The sequence below is a fragment of the Fistularia commersonii genome, chromosome 8 (genome assembly GCF_037954325.1).
Source record: "Fistularia commersonii isolate RoL2024-O1a breed Wild chromosome 8, RoL_Fcom_v1.0, whole genome shotgun sequence".
NCBI lineage: Eukaryota > Metazoa > Chordata > Actinopteri > Syngnathiformes > Fistulariidae > Fistularia > Fistularia commersonii.
In genome coordinates this window covers 5,067,501-5,088,945 of record NC_141291.1, presented here as the reverse complement: position 1 = coordinate 5,088,945, position 21,445 = coordinate 5,067,501, and the positions used below count along the sequence as shown (strand labels likewise).

Below are 21,445 nucleotides of genomic sequence, written 5' to 3'. Positions count from 1 at the left end.
TGATGACGATTGGATGACCCCTCCTCCTCCCCCTCGGCGGCGTCTCTCAGGGTCTGGCCCACTTGTGTGAGACGGTGGAAGAGTGTTGGGATCACGACGCCGAGGCGCGTTTGTCGGCCGGCTGCGTGCAGGAGAGGATCGGACAGGTCCGACGCCTCACGGCCGCCATCACCCCGCCGAGCTCAGACCACCACCCCCTGCTCGGCTCCACCCTGCCGCCTGTTCCCATGGTAACCAACCTGGACCTGCCGTCCAAAGAGTCCAGTATATGAAGAGAACTTTCAGCGAAGGCCTGACTGGGATTCACACACACACACACACACACACAAGCACACAAACACACGCACGCACGCAAACACGCACGCATCATCCTCTCTCAGCGGATTTTTACGACCTCGATTAGAAGCACGTAAAGCAGCTGCTGTTTCTCTTTGGACTTTTTTTTTTTTATTCTTTGTCCAACTGGACAATGACCAGCACACACACGTACACACACATGCAAACACACACAGTTACATCTCTCAACATATACAAACACACACACACACACACACATTCAGGTCCGACTCAGTGAATGACCTCCAGGTACCTCAGCGATTAATTTTTTACTGTTTTCTTCTTCTTCTGGACATTTGTACCCGGCAGCCTCACCGTTGCTGCCGCTGCCTCGCCGTGTCGCCTAGCAACCACCTACCATCAACTCGCCATCAGGACTTTTTTTTTTTCTTCTTCTTCTTTTTTTTTTTAAACTACAATGCTGCAACCCTAGCTGGCATGCGATGACTGTTACATGGCGATTCAACTCACAAACCTTCGGATCTAACGGGTCGTTTCCAGGACGACGGGGGGGAAAGGTGCTGAGGTCAGAGGAAGGAGGACGTTTTCGGACGTCCTGCGATCGGACGGTTGATTGGAAGGCGACCCACCGCAGCATTTTGGTTTGAAATATATTAAAAAAAAAAAAAAAAAAAAAAAAAACTTCTCAGGTAACCAGGGAAACAGGAGGGGCCTGCGGGGTCAGTGTCAGAGGGGGGGCAGGGTTAATAACAGACTGTGGTGGGCGGGGCTTTTCTGGGGTGCTCAAAGCCTATTGGCTGTCCTTAATATGGCGATTAGTATGGTGCCCAAAACAAGCGCAAAACTCTTGAGAGGAAAAAAAAAAAGGTGCAAGACCTGATAATGTGTTCAGGTCTGTGTGTGTGTGTGTGTGTGTATATGTGTGTGTGGATGTGTGTGTGAGTGTGTTTGTGCGTGTGTGCGCGAGAGCGAGCGAGCCAGTTGAAGTCACACGATATGGCAGGCTGGCGAGTTTTTCTACGTGCTGACTGTGTCGTAGCTGGAGGTACGCGGTGACCTCTGACCCCTCGACGCCTCGGCCCGCAGTTCCACGGTTGTGATTTAAAGAAGATCCGGCATCCATCGGAATTAAAATTTACTGTAAATGCGAAGAAGAAAAAAAAAGTCAATCCTTGAATTAGAATTTTCGCAAACATACATTTTATATTTAGGAATCCTTCATATGAGAGTGACTTTTAATTTAGATTTAAATTAAAATTCTATCCAGTTGAATATCATCTCACTTATCCGCCACCGCAATTGATTTTTTAGCACATTTTCTTAAAGTCGTTTTAACCCACATCTTTGACCTTCAGAGAGAATTTCAAATATTGTTAATTTAATCGCTTCTGAGCGCAGGATATTTAGAGAAGCAGACTCGGAAAGACGGCGTCATTTACTCTCTGAACGCGTGAAACTTCCTTTCGTCCCGCCCGGACCCGAATATAAATAATTTGCACAAAAACAAATCAATTTGCATGCGGGAGGAGGTGAAAATTCATTTCGAAAAATGTTGCGGGTCGTCACGGCGAAGGTTAAAAGGTCACCAGCTGAACTTACCTCCTCGCCTCTCTCGCGTCTCCGGGCCGGGGAGGTGGGTCGTGTGTTTTTGCCGTGGATACAGGCTGAGTAAACAATAAGAAGTCTGTTTTATACTTTTTTTTATTTTATTTTAAAAAAACGGACGTTAGTCGTGTCCCTTCTGTGATGCCATACATGCGTGTTGAATGTTTTTGCTGCTGCTGCTGCTGACTGCGACTCAAAGATGAATCTATTTCTGTATTTTTCCTTTTTTTTTTTTTAATCGTTGGTTTCTTCGCGGCGTCGAACGCGAGACTCTCGGTTGGGAAGGAGACGTGTTGTTCGGCGCCTGAGGACAAAACTAACAAACTGCTCATGAACCACAGATCACCTCGATACACCAGATACCTCAAAGACTTCTCTACCTGTTTCGTTCGTTTCATTGTTGGTTCGTGTAACTGCGAAACTTCCACCTTGTAAATAAAGTTTTTTTTAATTTTATTTTATTTTGACTGAACTAAACTGCCGACATCATACAAGCACCTGGACGACTTTGCTCTACTTCTCGTACCTCCTTAATTTTTATCACTTCTTTCTTCTCTCTTCGCCTGTCGTCCTTTTTCTCCATCGTCTCTCGAACTTGAGGGTCTGGACCCCCAAGTGTCCCTCAGGGTGTTCCAGTAGAAACTTAGCACGTCTGAGACACCGTCGCCGATCTGACCTTTACAAAAATTAAATCTTTGTCATTTGACAAATTCTAAACTGTATGAAAAATGCCACCTTGCAATACCAGTTGGAACCGCTATTTTTGTCTTAGACAGCTATCGCTTGTTTAACAAACGCAGCTGTTTAATACAAAAAAAAACAAACAACCCAAAACAAATTTTTATATCTGCACCTCTAGAAATATGTTTGAAAATATAATCGTAAAATACAATTTAATATATTTCAGATTTCCTACAATACCTCTTAAATGTTATATTTGCCACTATGATATTCAATCCTGGTCTTTTCCCCCTCATTCTGTTTTATTAGGAATCAATTATACATTTTTTTTTTTTGATAAATAAAATACACCTTACGCATGCAGCTCTTCTATAAATCAGAATGAGCTCAATGATGCATTTGTGGCCCACAAACAGTATATGTTTGAAAACCGTCTTTTTTTTTTTAACAAAAGAAATTCGGGATTTATTTTGAAAAATACTGTCCGCTTGAATTGTCTTATTACCTTAACATGCGTTTGCTGCGAGCGCAATTTAAGTCGACAAAATAAAGTAAGAGTATTTGTCCAGTAGGGGTCAGATTGGTGAAGCTGGCTCAGATGTGGTGGTTAATTTAACCAGTACAACTAGTTGTAAAGGTTATGTTTTGCATCATACCTTCTTATGGCAGACGGCTCGGGGGTCCAGAACAAGAAGGCTGCGGCTCTCTCGTCTTCCAAGTCCATCCATCCGATGATCTCTTCAGTCTTGTTATTCCAGAAGCCCGTGCCGCTATTTTGGCTTCTGCTTTTTGAAACAGTTTCATGCGTTTGTATCAAAAATGCATCGGGGTAAAAAGGAAAAAAAATTAAAATAGAATAAAAAAAAATAACCATCCAGTTAAAGACGACAGCAGGCGAAGTCCGCGTCTAGAGCCAGACTCGTCTTCCTCAGAGATCCTGCAATAACTTCCTGTTCTTGACGTGTTTAGACGCGCGCCAAAATACTTAACTGTAAGTACTAACAACGCGAGTTCGTCTCCGCTCAAGCTAACCGGCTACCCGGGTGTTTCCGCTAACGTCTTACCTCATTCGTGGACGGTCGGGACTACAGACGACGTTTCGTTTTCAACTCACGGTAAACGAATGACAAAAAACAAACAAACAAAAAAAAAAACAAAACGGAAACTCGGCGCCGTGGCTCTTGTCTCGACGTCCTGGGACTTGTAGTGTAGCTGTGGGTTGCTAGCGTACGCTAATGCTAACGGCGCGTGCTAAAGCAGAAAGCGAAATCCGGACTGAACCGGTTAGGGATGGACTGTGTGCCAAAAGTTGTAAGTGAGCAGGTGTGGTTTAAGTTGTGTAAAATAGCGTTAAATACTCAATGCTCGGTGTATTTTAACAGAATATATGGAAAATAACGTAATATCACGAGTAATGGGCACATCCATTTTTGTCCTTGTCGTAACTGAAAATGCCAGATGTGTTAATTAGATTACCGTGAATACTTACTAGCTACGGCTAGCTAGCATGTTACGGAGTCAACTGCCAAATTTACAAAATGTCATTCTTTGAAAGGCTGAATTTGCTCTGTACTTCATTTCATTTTTCAATTATGTCCATTCACTACTCCATGAGACAAAAATTAGCATTCAGAACTTTCAGGTATTGCTGTTTTGTGATTTTACATTTCTTTTTGACACTTTAATTTTTCAAGTTACAACTGGCTTGTTTATTTCTACTGGCCAATGAACATTTAACTCATACCTGCCGAAGAAACACACAGAAACATTTTAAAAACATCCCTGTATCATTGTGTTTCGGGGCCTATGTGGCAGGACAAATGTGAAAACTACCATGTGATTGTGAATGAAATCCAGTCGTAGGTTTTTGCTCTCGAAAGAAATGTTACTTCCTAGCTAAATATTGACGTGAATCAAACCTGAAAGATGTGATTTTAGGTTTAAATCTGCCAGACAGGTCATAGGGCAGTGACGTTGTGATAACGATGATGATAATGATGATTTTTTGAAATTGTGTGTGTTGTGTCAACGCCGCACTGTACAACCGACCGCTCATTCGCCAGGCAGAGAGCTGCTGCTCCACTTCTAATGGAAAAACGTGAAAATGTTTTCGGTCTGCAGTTTAAGTTGAACGACCAAAATGAGGCCACATGTGTGAGATGAGGTCCTACATCCTGGAATGGAAGATGGAGTCTATCAGCTAGAATTGTCCAAAAAGACATCCAGATAGAAATGACACCAAACTTTCAAAACATTACCAAAAAAAAAAAAAAAAAGCAAGAAACTACCTAAAAACTAAAAATACCCAAAAGTTGGAAGAGAATAAAAAAAAACTGCTTTAAAACTATATTATCAACAACTTTACTCGAGAAGGATAGGATTTGTATTACGCTCGTGATTTTATTTTTATAGTCCTTGTTTCTCAAGAAACTCAAGTCTTGTTACAGAAAAGTTGTCATTCAGAGAGCCTAATGTGTACTCCCATAGAGAACATAAGCCAAATCAGCAAGGAGCAACCTACACACATTTAAAATCCTAATATCCATAAATGACCAAATAATTATCATCAAACCCTAACAACACCTCACGATTGTCAATCCCTTCTGCAATAGCACAAAACAACCCATTTACTCGAGAGAATCAGCACATAAACAGAATTAGCACAAAAATTGGCAAAAAAAAACCCAACCCAAAACAACCAAGAAGACTGTCTCAATCTCAGAGCCAAAACATTTGTAAATTGTGTAAATATTTGCAAGAAACCACAAAAAATAGAAATGAGCAAAATATTAAATTGCAAAAGCAATTTTAAATATTTGTACATATGAAGTTAACAACAGTGATAGTGCCAGCTTTATCGAAGTAAATTGATTTAAATTTAACAAAGTTTTAATTTTTAAAGGCAATTTCAGATACGCTTTGATTTTTGAAGCTTGAAGCAGTCAGAGGCGCCTGGATTCTCTCACATGCAGGCTCTCATTTCTTGCTCAGCTTAGACTGAAGATGTGACAGCATTGCTGGTCTTGTTTCTGCAGAGCAGGTGGAGGAAGAAATGGAGAGGGAGCATGACATTTTGAAAATAAAAGCCTCCCAGGTGCACTTCCTGTTGCAATGCTCTGAAAAGGTTTTCTTTTGGTTCTTGCTTGGAGACGCGTGATATTTAATTTACCGTGACAATAAAAACCTATGGAGTTATTTTTACCGTGATGTTTGTAGAGGAGTGGAGCTTAACCCACTAGATCTGTTGAGGAAAAAAAACGCAATGTGTTTTTTTTTTCCAGTGCGTGTTTGTGTGTGTGTGTTTCCAAGTAATATGTATCTCTGTACGTGTGTGTGCGTGCATGTGTGTGTGTGTGTGTGTATGTGTGTGAGGCATCTCTAATCTCTTTTTAAAAATCTCTTATCAGTGCCAGGATCATTACTGTATGAATGAATGAATGTTGTTGTAGTCTTCAGCGCAACACACACACACACGCACACACACACAGATTTAAAAAAAAAAAAAACACTGTAGAAAAAAGTATTATTTCAGTTATATCTTTTTGTATTTGAAAAAAAAAACAATAAATACTGTTGCATCATTTATTTGAAAGTTTTTTTTTTTCCTCCTAGTTAAAATCCTCCAAGAACCTGTAAACCATGATGTTCAATTCTTCATGTGTTGAACATTTGTTCAATACATATACACATGTTCATGTTCATTTTCAGGTGGTCTTTGTTTGGGTCATTCTTTCGGTAACTTTTAGTCAGTCTAGCTCTGCCTTTAACTGATTATATATTGCGTTTTTTGTTTTTATGGGGATTTGATAAGACAAAAAAGGATTATTTAGAAAATTGTCCAAAATGTTTTTGGTTTGGAATTTTCTAACAAAAAAAACAATATTTCAGTCTATTTACAATGTTTGCCAAAAATTAATTGCTGAAGGGGCAAAGAAAAAATCATCAGTTAATTTTTTAAATGGTAACTTAATTATACAAATTCAATTTTCATAATGTTTTGCAGAGGTCAGTGCAGTGCCAAAGAATTTTTAGTGTACTTGCAGGTGATCGTTTTGGATATTTTCAGAATATTTTATTCATCTTCTAATTTGTGTTTATTTAATATTGACATTTCCACCTATGTTTTTAACAAATGCAAGTACATAATCTGGAAAAAGGATATAAACAGTGATATAAACAAAAAAAACTGCTTAAATTACCAAAGACAAAACAGCAGTTAGTTGTTGGTAGTTTAGAATGAACAAATGGAAACATAATTGCTTAACAGGACAAATGAAGTTGTGTTTAAGTGTTTGTGAAAGTTGTGACTGAACATATTCAATATTTAAACTAAATATTTTTCTACATTTCAATTTTTGAAAAGAAAGACAGGAAAAGATTGTCACTTTTATATTCTCATCTTATTGAAATCAAACAGAACAATCTGAATATTACAAAATCATCTCTACTATAAATTCATTAAATAACAGTAAAATCATTTTATAGATCTTTTTTACACTAACATTAACAAAAGAAGCTTTTAATCTCCATAAACATGATAAATACTCTATTATCCAGGTGCAACGGATAAATAATCAAACTAATGATTGGGTGGACACACCCTTTGTGATGTCACATAAGGAACGTTCAATTAAAGTGAGGAAATATAGATTTTGTAACTAAGCTTTTCTTTTTTCTCCCCAGTGATAAAATAATTCATTACGGAGTTTCATGGCTCTGTGTTTACCAATATTTGCTTCCAATAGGATTGTCGTCCTGAAAGAAACATGATCCAACACCGATCAGAGGGCGATGAAGCCTTCTGCCTTTTAGAGTGGCGCAGGAGCTTGTGGACAATCTTTGTCCTCCTGGGAGCTGCTTCCCAGTGGAAACCTCCTCCTTATTTTCCTCCTTAAAGTCGTTTTTTTAAAAGCACCATCCGTGAAAACACTACATGGTGTATCGTGGCCACAAAGACCAGGACGGCTGCATGTACTGACCTGTACTCATTTAAATATCTCATTCATTTCAGACCCAGGGGCGTTGCATTTTAAGAATATTACCTTTTTTTTTAACATAATTTTCTTGCAATATTTTGCAAATGTTAAGATTTTGCTGATTTTCTTCTTTATTCTTTATAGTTGCCATTTGGAAAATTTCTGTGCAATTTTCAGATAATACAGTCAATTTAGTTCTGATTTTAAATTCCTTAATTTGGTCTTTTTAGTTTTTGCAAAGTTTCAGGTTTTTTTCAATTTTCCTCAGAACTTCTACTGCACAGCCGTAAAGCTTTTTTTGAAACATGACATTTTGGTTCCCAAACTTTTGGAAATAATGATACTTTAAAGGTTTTCTTTATATTTTTTTAAATTTAATAACTTGAAAATGAAACCTTTAAAAGTATTAAAATAAATGTGGAAAATTCACTGGGAACAACACGTTTATCCTGTTTTCAGACTCAATGAACCTCCAGGTCAGAACAGGGATGCTGGGCAATAATAGCAACATCATTAATCATATATTTCTTACACCTTTGTGTTGAATTTGTAGTATTGCAGCACCTAGTGGTGTATTTTAGCACTACACTGGATACCTGGACTCCGAATCATTGACAGGCTGAAGGAGTTCCCACCTTTTTTATATTGATTTGACTTTAGGGGCGGGGCTTCACCCAGTAGTGATATATCTTTACCCCACTTGTCTGACCATTATATAAAGATGTTTGTTTTTGGATATGTTTGGGAGTTTTTAATTCCCTTGAGAAGGATGTCAGGTCATCAGTCACTGCGTCCCCAGTCTGAAATAGGTTTTTGTCAGTAGTTGTCACCACGGTGGATTCTTTTCGCATGTAAGCGACATCAGAGGAAGATCTACGTGATGTAGAAGGACAGCGTCTGCTTATTTTACCTGACATTTCAGTACAAAGATCAACTTACTGCTGCATCTTTTGTTGTTTTTCACTGACAAACGTTAGAAACCTGCAGACTCCGATCTGAGTCTGAAATGATTGATCGGTTTTCGTCACGGCCACACCGAGAAACAGCCGTCCCGCCTCATCGCGGCAGCTTCAGAGCCATGAAACTCCGTCGGATCCAACTTGAACGTTCCAACCCCCGCCAGGGAACGTGTCCGGCGTCCACCCGCTACACCTCTTGCGGAGGTCGTCCAGTAGCAGGCTGCCTCGGTGCTGCTGACCCCACCGGCTTCCCCTGCGGCGAGCGTCTCAACCCGGGCGGCCGGTCGCAGTCAAAGAACAGCCTCCGGTGAGGATGTCACAGCGCTTCTTCATCATCGCCTCCCCCTTCTTGCTCCTCCGACGTCTCTTCTCGCTCTCCCTCCGTCTTCTCTTCTCCGTCCTCCTTTGCTTCATCATTGCCGTCACCGGCCTCCCCGTTTTCGTCAGGTTTTACCTCCGCCTTCAGTTCCTCGTCACTATCACCGCCTCCTTCCTCTATCATCTCCCCCCTGTCTGTGTCGCCATCTTCTGCTGCTTTTTCATCCTTTTCCTCCTCTTCCTCCCCTTCTGTCTTCTCCCCTTCCTCCCCTTCTGTCCGCTCTTCCTCCTCCTTCCCCTCGGGAAGCTCTTCCTCCTCTCCTGCAGCCCTAGGTCCTTCTTCAGACTCCCCCCTGGTCTCCTCCTCTTCCTCACCTCCTGTCCCTTCCTCTCGCAGTTCCTCCCCCTCCTTCATCACCGCCTCTCCTGTCTCCCCTTCTCCTACCTCCTCATCTCCTGTTTCCCCTTCTCCTACCTCCTCATCTCCTGCCGCATCAGTCTCTCCATCCGCTTGCTTCTCAACATCTGCCCCTTCTTCTGCCATCTCACTCTTCTCCTCTGTCTTTTCCACCTCTGCCCGTCTCTCTTCTCCTCCCCCCATCTCAAACTCTGCCTGTCTGGCTTCTGCGCTCTCTGTCTCCTCCTGCCGGTCGTCTCCAGGAACGGCTTCCTCACGCCTGCTCTGTGTCCCAAACGCAAGGTTCTGATCCTGATCTGGGTTACATGCTGTATCAAGAGGAGGCTGCTGACAGGGAATGGACTCCTTCCTGCCAAGACCTGCAGACAGTGTGAAAGTTAGCTGCTGGAATGTGTGTGTGTGTATGTGTGTGTGTGTGCGTGTGCGTGTGCCTACCTGCGGGGGTTAAGACCAATGCCTGCAGGATGTCAGACAGTGAGACGATGCCAACGATTCGAGACTCTTCATCTACAACAACCAACCTGTGAACCTGTGCAAGTACGAATACACACACACACACACACACACACACACATACACATGGCTTCAGATTCATGGAGCTTTTATACAGAATTTCCTGTGAAAACAAGTTCAAGTCCATGAAATAGATTGCAGTTCAAATTTTCTTTTGTGAAAAGTTTATTTCACTGTAAGAAACATTCAGGTCTGAGATTTGTAGAAAAAAAAATCCCTAAACTGGTGATGAAGTTTATAATCTTTACAACATGAACACTGGTGGCTTCTGACCTCTGCCTTCACAATGCGGTCCACGATGGTCTCCAGCGTCTCCAGTTTGTTGCACTTCATGACTCCCTCGAAGTACTGCGACCTGTGTCTGAGCGCCTGCGTCACCGTCACATCCAGGTTGTTGTACGTTTTCTCGGCCGCCAGGTTCTGCGCAAGCACACCGCAATGATTCCCCCAAGACTCACGCATACCCGGTCGTCATGTCACTCGTCAGGGTTACTCACAATGACGTCAAACTTGGAGTAGATGTCCACCACTTTACCTGCAGACACACGGAGGAGCCATTACATCTCAACATCCTTTCTCCACCCGGTCTGATTACATTTTTTATTTTAGTCTGGCTTTTGTGTGTGATGTGTACAGATATAGAGCCTGAAATGGACCTGATGTGTTTTAGCCCTAACAGGGGTGCTGCTTTGGACATTCTGTCTGTAAGGACCATTTTTCTACCTTTCTGGATCAGTGTCTCCCTGCCTGGAGTCTGTGCTCCATCCGTAAGCTTCCTCCCGCTCCTCGCTTAGCATTCTTTGCATTGTTAGTGGTTTCATTAGTTTTGTTACAGGGAGGCCAGAACACAGTGTGCCATGAAATACACCTGTCACCCGCGGCCACCCTCAAAACAGCAGGGTCACACGCTTGCACAAATACATGCAGTAAGTGAAATACAGTAAGTTAAAACTTTCACTCTGTTCAGAAAGTTTATGTATGTGGAGCTCAACAGTCCAGAGGCGTAATTTGTTACTGCCATGTTACCGTTGTGATCGACGACAGGGAGAGCCGAGACACGGCGGTGTGTGAAGACGGACAGTGCGGTGATAAGCGGCGTGTCGGGGTGGATGTAGGCAATGTTGGAGTACGTTCCCACGCTGAGCTCCTCCAGGGTCTGCTTCATGAAGGCAGGCATGGGCATCTCACACACCTGACAGAAACACACACACACACTGTCCGTTTATCCTGTCTTTCAAGCAATTTTCCTGATAACCTTCTACCGCTTCTGTTTGGAAGGTCTTACAAATAGCTGCAGGAACTTGAGGATCCTCTTGTGTGTCAGGATGTAGAGCGCGTTTCCACTGACCGGGTCGATGACAGGAAGACGGTGGATCTTATTCTTTATCAGTGAATAAACCGCCTCGAAGATACTGAAGGACAGAATAAGACAGAGTACCTCATGAATTTACAGTAACAGGAGAATTCACAGACATTTCCTTGCTTTCTGCCCTCCTTCTTTTTTTTCCTCATCTTCTTTCTCTTTATGACCTCTATTACCTCTCCCTTTCTATTTGTCCCTTCCTCTCCTTGGCTACTCTCTTGAATTCGCCACTCCCCTTCACTCTATTTCTAGAGGGTAATAAATTATTCAGTCCTGATGTCTGTGAAATGAACTCTGTATAACATGTCATTTTTTGCAGGATGAGTTTTGACAGTGCTTCACTCAACGCGCCCCCCCCCTCCTCCAGTCCCACATCAAAAAAAAAAAAATCCAAAACCAAGTTTTAACCTTACAGCTATTATTTTTAATTTTATGGGTTCAACATCGGAAGGCCACACAAACCTGGCATCGGGTGAAATGTGGACTAAAGGTTTGAAAGTCTCCTGCAGGTACAATTCTGTCAACAAAAAAAAACATAATTTATTAATATTTACCATTTTTTATAGGCATGAAAAAAATATCTAATTATATAATATGTAATAATGATATTATATACAATATATAAAATGTATAATAAGTCGAACCTCTCCATGTCTCAATTTTGTGTTCCTCCAGCTCGTATATCTGAACCTGATGGACACATTTACACCTCATCAGCTTCCTGGGACCGCTGACATGCATGCATGGTGACAAGGTGATGCAGTGTGTGTGCTGTGTTTGTGTGCATATTACCATGGGGGACTTGTAATATCTCGTCAGGATGTTGATAAAGTCTGTGATGGTCAGCATTCCTGAAAAAAATGGAAAAAGCATGTGTGTTGTCATGTGCTTTTTAAGTATCTCGGAAAAAAATACCCAAGGAGAATAATATGTTCCGTCTTTATAAAGATAAACTGAACCAGAAAATACCTCAAACCCTGAAATATAACTTGATTTTCAATTACAATTGAAAAAGTAGAAGAGTTTGTCATTTTGTCAAAGACCACGGAGCATATCGATGCCATTTCCTGCCTGGAGGTGGAGATAATAATAAAAAAACCATCATCAAACGACATTAAAAGGGTTTTCCAAGGCAGTGGCGGCATTCCCACGCCTTTGTAAATCATGAGGGTTCAACCCAGTGTCAGAGAAATGGGATGGCGTAGCATACCCTGTCGCCTAGCAACCGTGACACCTACAGTCTACAACAGAAAACAGAGCAAGGTAGAATTTATCATCACGGGAACCCATCTGTAGCCGAGAGATGTCTCTGAGATCCATTTATTCACTTCTCGGTTTTCTATATTAGAGGTCGCATGGCTGATCTCACTGCGCCACTTAGTGTGTGTGTGTGTGTGTGTGTGTGTGTGTGTGTGTGTGTGTGTGTGTGTGTGTGTGTGTGTGTGTGTGTGTGTGTGTGTGTGTGTGTGTGCGCTCGCAAGCATTCTGGCTGCAGAGGCCATCAGCTCCAGACTGTTGAGGAGGTGTGGGGTTTCATAGGGAAGAACTTGTTTATTTTTGAACAAAAGGTATTAGAAATGACAGATCTTTATGGAGAGAAGCAGCTGTTTGAAATGATCTGCTTTCTTTAGTGCCAAGTTGAAAACTTCCCTTCAGGTAGAGTGACAGTCCAGAACAAGATCTTTCATTTCTGAGACGCTTCTTCTTCGAGGTGAAGCCCGAGTCATCGGCAGATGTGAATTGAGCCCCAACAATAACAATCCTTTCTTTCTAGCTCAAAACCTTTCTAGGAAATTTTACCGCAACTGTTTAATTTGTCTTTCTGGGTGCACGTCCTTCCTGAGATTTCCGATTTTCACATTTGCAAATACCATGTAATTCAAATAAACTCAGCAAATATTCGGAGCGTAAATGGAATTCTCAGTCGAATATCAGGCGAGACATGATGCAGTAACGATGAAGGAAAAAAACACAAATCGGCAAAGGGTGGTTTAAAGGCTGGTTGGGGAAAAGTGTATTCAAGGATATTGTGGCCTTCCAAGCCTCAGTCAGAGGCTCCAGATTAAGCAGGGTAAACTAGAACGTTCACGCTGCGAGACGACAGCACCGACGTGCGTCTCATCTGTTTCTGCCTGGTGCTGATCGTATTGGGAGATATTCATTTTTTTATATGGTTTGAAGACTTTGACGCTTCAGAGACGCAGTCTTACCGACGAAGCTCTGCTTCTTGCTTTCCCACAGAGGGGCAGCTCTCACTCCGTTTGCCACGAGGGCAAAGAAAGCTTTCTTCACCTGAAAGACAGACGGGATCAGAACATCTTCACACACCCCTACGGCAGAGTCCATGAAACACTTCTTGTTTTTTTTTTTTTTTTGTTTGTTTTTCTTAAGATGAGCACGTCAATACGCAAGTAACAAATCTCTCTGTGTCTTTTTATATTTTTAGTTTGAAAATTATTTCTACTAATATAAAATACATTCAGACTACCTTCCACTTTTAATGACGCTTTGATTTTTCATAATTTTATGTTTCAATGTAGCTATGTTATAGAATTTCTGGTGGTAGAACTTAGCTGATACAGAATATTACATTTAAATAAATGCTATCTACCTCCTGGATTGACTGATATGAAGTCTAAGGCCTGGAAAATATTGTCAAACTATATTTTTCTCCCTACTGGCCAAAAAAACACTGTTTGGAAGCCAAAATGACCGGATATTTGGGCAAAATCTGAAAAACCCTCGCTCAGTAGAGAAGTCCTTATCAGAAGAAGAAAGCAGATGAAAACTGTGCAAAGCTAAGGCTGTGTCGCCCATCAAACAGCAACAATGATCTGAAGTACTGATTATCGGGTGACAACAGACAAAATAATCCCGATCCGATGGTTTTGTTCAGTGATTTGTGACAGCAATAGCACCAACTCCTGACTCCAGATCAAACTCAGCGGGGATCTGAAACACTTCGTCCTGAATTAGCCCGACAAGTCTAACATCTCGACTAGTTCAAAGGGAGAGTGAGACTCGTACGGGTTTACAGTCAAGGGTGTTGCTGCCTTCACTGCAGTTGTTCTTTCCCAGCATTTGACACTTATTTTATCATTATTGCGGTAAATGTTGAAGGACTGAGGACTGCGTTCACAAAAATGTAATCTAGAAGAGGAGATCAAGAGACCAAGTCTCTGCTGTCTTTTCCCCACACAAGCTAAATGATTCATGAACTCCCATTAAAAGCCTTTGTTAGTAAAAACTAATCTGGGCTACGTTAAATATGGATGAGTAAGTGTGAAAGAGGCCTCCAGACTGGTTTTCATGGATCGAATCCAGACAAAATCTAGGTCAACAGGAAGGCCACGGAGGTTTGTTCAAGGTCAACGGAAAGGTCAACTAATGCTAACTTTGGAAATAATAATATTGTAGAGAGACAAACTGGTTTCACTGTTTGTTTTGTCTCACCTAGCCGGCCTCCAGTGTCTCCTGTTTTCCCCCAGTGTCTTACCTGGAGGGTGGTGTCAAACACCACCAGTTTGGAGCTGGTGGGGATGATGTCATAACACTTGTGACACTTCATGAAGCGCATGTAGATGTCTCTCTCCGACTCATCCGACGCTGCAGAAACACCACGGATTGTCAACGTAATGTGCCGGTACGTTCTCTCACAAAAACTAGTCCTGGGTTTGGAGGCTACTGGTGTATCCATTTCACATTTATTAATATACCAACTGAAGAAAATGAGTGATCGCTTCATCAGATTTGAGAAATTAAAGGACATAGAGGCAGACAGAGGCTCATGTCTGAGACTTTCAGTCCCAGGACTCTTACCAGCATCATCAGGGTCCAGCTGCTCCGATGTGCCACCCGCGACCTCCACCTGCAACGACAACATCAGTATCACAACACACCAAGTTATCAAAATGTGAGAATTATATCAAGTCAAGGAGGGGAAACAAATCAAACTCTAAAAAGAAAAATATTGCAGCGACAAATTAGTGACCATTTCATCAGTTGGCATAAAAAGCTTAACTGTTAAAAACTGTAAATACTTCATAATTGCAATGCAGTAGTCCTGAAAAATGCGCAGCGGTGGACGATTCCTCTACATTTTTTAATTTTTTTGTTTTTTTCTCTATAAAGACGTAGTTGATTAATCGTTTTATAAGTGCTAGTAATTGTGCAATCCCTGTATTGTGGTGATATATTTCAAGGAAGATGAAATTACATTTCACTGAACTTCATCTTAAGTGTTGTTAATGTTGTTATTAACATTAGAATTAATAGTATTCCAGTCTGTAGGGCTTCAGCTGTTTAATTTTCACAGCATCACATTTCAGTCTTCCCTCTCTCATAAGTGAACAGGGTGGACTTCCCACCTAACTTCATATCTTATTTTCAGCCGAGAGCTCAATCTAAAAATGACTTCCAGTATCGACGATTAGAATAGGACAGAAAAAAATATCTTTCTTGGTGGATTGTTGTGCAAAAGACAATATACAACAGTATCAGTTTCATTCAAAGCACAGCGTTAAACCACAGTAATAAGCCTGAAAATCACAGCAAAACAAGCAAACCATTAAATAGAAATAGATATTTAAATGTGCTGCTTCTTTCTTGTTTCAGTTTTTTTTTTTTCTAATTACAAAGTAGGACTGTGAATGTGGACTTTGGAATCAGCTTTTCACTGCAGGCTAACAAAAATAAAGGCCTTTTAATTACAAGAAGTTCCAACCCGCTTAACACAGAAATAAGGTCACGTCGGCAAAAAATAATGAGAGCAGTCGAGTATCAGTTATTGAATTCATGGCAAAGTAAAAATGTCATTCAAATGTGAAAATGTAATATGAAATAAAATAAACAAAAAAAAAATATATATAAATATATATATACAAAATAAAAAAAATACAAGTACAATAAAATTTAATACATAATTAAAAAAAACATTTTTTAAATCAAATTTGTTTTATTTAATTTTTTTGGGTGTTTTTTTTCCCCATAATATTCCGTGTCTCTTATCTTTCATTCAGTTACTGGGAGATGTGTTCGTCTCCGGGTGACTAGCCGGACGAGGCCGGCCCTGACTCCCCGTGAAGAGGACGCAGGTTCCTGCCCCCGTTCCAAGGGGCTTCCATCAACTGGTAAACCTCCGTCCTGTCAAACCCCGGAGTTGATCCCGACCATCGCCGATTGAAAGATTCGCGCGTCAGCGTCGGCCCTTTGCTGTAACAGCGTCCGGTTTATTCATACGATAAACGAAGATTGTGTTTTATTAAAGAAACGTTGATTTTTCGATTCCGCCGCGGCTGCCGCTACATCACCGACGAGATGTGCGTGACGTTTAGCTAGCACCTACTTGACAGTCGCCGTTCATTTTTCCTCTATATCCCCACCACCACCCCTCTTTAAATCCGCTGAGGTCGGACTCCGAGTTGTTTGGCGGTGATGCTTAAAATCCTCACGGCTCCATCTTGCGCTTCTGTGCGGCCGGAGGAGGCTGCGCCGCCGGCAAAGGATCGTCTTCCGTCGGTAAAAATCGCCGCTTGGTGTCAGGTGTGAGGCGCAGCGGCATCAAGCTAGCGGTATTATCATACCGCAAGTTCGATTTCAAACTTTCAAAATAAAGGTCGCACGCGTTGAGGTGCGATGTCGTTTCAGCGTGGTTCGAAACAAAACATGATTTAAATAAGTTTCGTGTTTTGAGGTCAACATTATAATTCAATTCTTACGCTCAATAAATCCACCATTTGATGTCTGGCATTGATGCCATTTAACAGGGGAACACAGATATGTGTCGTCTTTGCCTTTGTTTTATATTCCCCAAATTATTATAATTATTACAAACTTTATCGATAAAACCTGCAAATCGACAGATTTACTAGAACATAACTGCGTGCTTTTTTCCGATTTTTGCAAGTAGGCGGTTTATCTATAACGCCGTTGCCCCGTAACACCCGTAACTTGACGGACGCCGGAAGTGGCCGGAAACAACCGAGTATTTCCGAGCGCAGCTTACTTGATACCTTTTCTTCATTTGTTGATTTACTGGAAGACGCTACAAGCTTCATTACATCTCCAGGCCGATTAATTTTAATTCTGCAACTCCTATAACTTGGTCAGATTTATATAAGACCCACTGAACACTGACATTAGTATTTTTATACAGTTTAAATAGAGATGTACTTTGCTAAATGCACAGTTAAAATGATGCAGACAGTATGAAAAAAATATGTTAGCATGTTTGTTGTTTTTTTTTGTTTTTGTTTTTTTCATAAATTGACTTATTAAGTTGTTCAGTCCTGCGATTGTTCGTGGTGTTGATACAGCTGCAAGGTTTGTAGGGAAACGAACAGTTACTTAAATCGTTTTTCCAGGATATAGACCAATCAGTGGTCTACCATTAGAAATAAGATGAAACTCAGCATTCACTATCTGGAAAGTTTTCTTTGGAGAAGCAACAATCACTTGGTTTCAAACTGAAATTAGCAAGATAGTTTTCAATTATATTCTGTTATTTGTTTTCTGTCTGTTATTCTGTGTTGTTTTTTTTATTATTATTTTAATGAGAAAACTTTGAGAATATCACTGATCCCTTTTTTTGCCAATGAAAACACATGCCAATGCATTCTTATTTAGACTTTTTTTTGGGAGTCAAAACTTTGAATTTATTTATTGATTAATTTGATTGATTGATTCATTGATTGATTGATTGATTATACAACGACTAAATGCCCCACTAACCACTACTTCCACAACTAGTGTTCTGGAGGACTTACTAGGTTTGAATATTAGACCATTTAAGACAGATGTCAAACTCAAGGCCCAGGGGCCAAATGTGGCCCGCCACATCATTTTATCTGGCCTGTGAGAACATCTTAAAAGCTGATTGTCTTAAAATAAAAATAAAAAATCGTTGACCATTAACTACATTTCCCATAAATCATGCCGGTCATGTTACCCGTGCAGTGACAGTATCCTGCCATTAGATTACAGTGTATCCACAGTGGAATCAAGAAATACAAACGATACCTAAATGTCCAGGAAGAGAAAAGTTGAAGCAGATTCAAGGCTGTTTCAAGAAAGAAGGGAAGGCGAATACATGTTTGTGATCCAAGAAGAAAAAAAACGGTATGTCTTTTGTGTTATGAGGCAGTGTCGGTCGTCAAAGAATACAATCTAAATGGGAATTTTGACCTCAAACACGGAGCTAAGTCTGCTAAAGTTAGCCTTCCAGAAAAACAGCATATTGATATTGATATAAAATGATATTGTTGTTTATTCACTTGGACGGCTTGATCATTGATTGATGGAGTAATGTGGGTTTCTTAAGGATTTATGTAAGTAAAAAAATTCTTTTTTACATCTATGCAAATGCATATGTAACATTTTGGTTTTGAATGAGTGATAAATTCAGAGTTGCTTAACATTAAAGAGTAGCTACATTTATTTTACATTACATTTAGTTACATTTTGGTTACATGTTGCCCATTGAGAGCAACCCTTATGCCTTCGGTGAAAACGAGTTTGACACCCCTGATGGAAGAGAATCCCTATATAGTTGATCTCAAAACAGATTATTTGAAATATTAAACGAAAGTTTAAACCAAAGCTCAATATTTTGTGTTTCTAAACTTTTCAGGCCCCAAGTTGTAAGTGCCACAGACTCTTGCCTCCACTATCAAATGACTTTTTTCTCTGTTTTGCGGCTATTTCCCGGATTGGCCACCAGCCGCCACCGCACACCCGAAAGACCGGTGGACTCACCAGCCTGCCCACGGCGGGAGACGGTGAGACAGGACGTGGCGCTGGGCGACAGAAGCCGGATGAGGAGGAGGAGGAAAGTTGACCCGTATCAGGGGGTGAGGAGAAAGAACGCAGCCTTCTGGTTTCCGGACGCCGAGGCTCCGACAGGTACGTCTCCAGACGGAAAACACTCGCGTCGTCCTGCCGAGGAGGAAGAGGAGGAGGTGGAGAGGAGAGGCTGTGGGCTTGGAGGGGGGGAGACAGGGGTGAAGAAAAGAGATAAAAGATTTAAATTGCAGGTCATCATTTTGAAATACTAAAATCTGGCTTTCACGTACTGGATCCAAACAACTGGAAATTGACATTCAGTTGCATAACACCATCTGACTTTGTGTCTCGCTCATGTCTTACTCGCCTCAGAATCGGAATACTTATTGATGCCCCTGAGGAAAATTGATTTCCAATCAAAAATGAAATATATATATTATAAAATAGCGAATAAAAAAATAAAAATAGCAGTAAAGATTGAAATAAATAAATAAGAAATTAAAGAAAAGGTATGTAAAAATATATGTAACATGTGTATTAACAAGTACATACAGGACTGTCTCAGAAAATTGAAATATTGTGATACATTTCTTTATCTTCTGTAATGCAATTAAAAAAACAAAAATGACTTTTTCATGATATTCTAATATTTTGAGATAGGGTTTTTGAGTTTTCTTAAGATGTAAGCCATAATCAGCGATATTAAAATAATAAAAGGCTTGCAATATTTCAGTTGATTTGTAATGAATCCGGAATATATGACATTTTTGTTTTAGTAATTGCATTACAGAAGATAAAGAACTTTATCACAATATTCTAATTTTCTGAGACAGTCCTGTATATATGATTACCTGTGGTAATTACGTGTATAAGAAGGGGTTGTTGTACAGTAAATTATTTACTGCACAGAAGACAATGGAACTATTGCACATAGGGAGAATTATTGCGCATGATGACTCCACCAACAGCCAACTGAGTGTCTGACGCTCAGAGTGAGGAATTGTCCAGTCTGATGGCTGCCGGCAGGAACGATTTCCTGCGGCGCATCATGGTGGGATCAGTCTGGAGCTGAAATAACTCCTGCGCCTGAGCAGCGTGTCATGGAGTGGATTGGCAAGGAGGTCACAATACCCTGGGGCCCCCAAGGTGCCTGTTTGACATCAGGATTTATTCCATATGATGCTTCATAAAATCCAATCCAGTTTTGCTTGAAATAATCTCATCTCGCACATCCTTCCATCCCCAGTAGAAGGTTCTCTGGCCCTTCTTGACAGTTTTATCATTTTATTACCTTCAGGACCACCTTTTTCCTCACTTGCATTGAGAGTTTTGAGGCAGGAAAAATAAAACGAACTTAATTACTTGCTTTTTTTCCCCCCAGTTAGATGGCAAAACACTTCATCATTTGTTTCCTGAAAGCAACGGGGCCCCACGGTTCAGGAGTGTGTCAACAGATGTGTGTCCCCACCGTATGTGAACAGATGTGAATGTGTGTGTGAGACTGAGAGGTGACTAAGCGTCTATATTTATCCGTGCCAAAGCCATGAAGCCTCAGCGACAGCTGGCAGATGATAATAGAAACTTTATTATGACACCCAGACATCCCAGAGACTGAAGTTTAACGTGGGCAAGGAAATATTAACATTTTGAGCTGATGGTGGCGCCGAAAACCAGCCAGCTGAGAGTCCATCTCAAATTAATATCCAATCGCTAAATGTCATGATTAATTCCATTCATGTCTAGTGCTTGTTGAGGAATATTTATTTAGTTTGCACAAAAGAAAAAAAGTAACCTTAAGTTTCTTTGAGAAATCAGAAAAAAGACAATGAAAGAGTAGAGCTTGGCTTCGAATTTGCAAGAAATTTTTCAAAAAAATAATAGAAATCTCCGTTCCAATTCGGGGAAAAAAGAAACTGCTTTTAATTGTTGGTAAAATGTATTCAGATGTTGGATTAATATGAGATTTCTTATTTTTAGATGGTTGTGGAATGAATAAAAGTTGGGGTTTTTTTTTCTAATTTTTTTTTTGACAGCGTAGGTTCTATTGTTAAGCGTTTCCTCTTTATTCCGGATTAGCAAGATTCTCAGAATGACCAACCGTGACGAGGATTATCCGTGAACCATATACACCGTCAGATTTTTTATTTTTTTAATCTTTTGGACGACTCGTCTGCGTCTACCTGGGACGATACAGTCCCACGGCCTCAGACAGAAAACAGAGAATAGCGCTCGGGATCTGGATAAAGAAGAAGTAGAAGGTGTGACTGCTTGTGTCAGATTGCAGGAGATGGGGTTCGAGTTCACACACACACACACACACACACACACACACAGCTGAAAACCTCTCGATTTCATGAGACTGGCGACACTGAATTTTTGTGTCAGGCAAAGACGGAAAGAGAAGACTGAAAGAGGAAGTTGTGAATTCACAGGGTTCAGTTTCATTGTGTTGTTTTCGATGCAGTGATAATAAAGATCTTCCGTTCCATCCTGTTGGATTTTCATTAGCAGCCAGTTGGTGTTTAAGTCAATCATA

At 40.8% G+C, this 21,445-nt stretch overlaps 2 protein-coding genes across 2 annotated transcripts in view; one reads left to right on the top strand and one right to left on the bottom strand.

The window, feature by feature from the left end:
* LOC147231681 (activin receptor type-2B-like) overlaps positions 1-3,742 on the top strand; it is a 30,965-nt gene extending 27,223 nt beyond the window's left edge. The window contains exon 11 of the mRNA XM_086150650.1: positions 51-3,742. Within this exon, the coding sequence (XP_086006776.1) occupies positions 51-272 (222 nt within the window). The 3' untranslated portion in view covers positions 273-3,742. The remainder of the gene's footprint in view (positions 1-50) is intronic.
* A 3,224-nt stretch (positions 3,743-6,966) lies between these two features.
* Positions 6,967-21,445, bottom strand: part of LOC147231680 (5'-AMP-activated protein kinase subunit gamma-2-like) — a 28,831-nt gene continuing 14,352 nt past the window's right edge. Inside the window, exons 5-17 of the mRNA XM_086150649.1 lie at positions 18,883-19,106; positions 14,950-14,998; positions 14,627-14,736; positions 13,341-13,422; positions 11,923-11,981; positions 11,775-11,820; positions 11,593-11,647; positions 11,053-11,179; positions 10,794-10,959; positions 10,265-10,302; positions 10,041-10,187; positions 9,690-9,783; positions 6,967-9,613 (exon numbers count right to left, since the gene is read on the bottom strand). Coding sequence (XP_086006775.1) covers positions 8,835-9,613; positions 9,690-9,783; positions 10,041-10,187; positions 10,265-10,302; positions 10,794-10,959; positions 11,053-11,179; positions 11,593-11,647; positions 11,775-11,820; positions 11,923-11,981; positions 13,341-13,422; positions 14,627-14,736; positions 14,950-14,998; positions 18,883-19,106 — 1,976 coding nt within the window. The 3' untranslated portion in view covers positions 6,967-8,834. The remainder of the gene's footprint in view (positions 9,614-9,689; positions 9,784-10,040; positions 10,188-10,264; positions 10,303-10,793; positions 10,960-11,052; positions 11,180-11,592; positions 11,648-11,774; positions 11,821-11,922; positions 11,982-13,340; positions 13,423-14,626; positions 14,737-14,949; positions 14,999-18,882; positions 19,107-21,445) is intronic.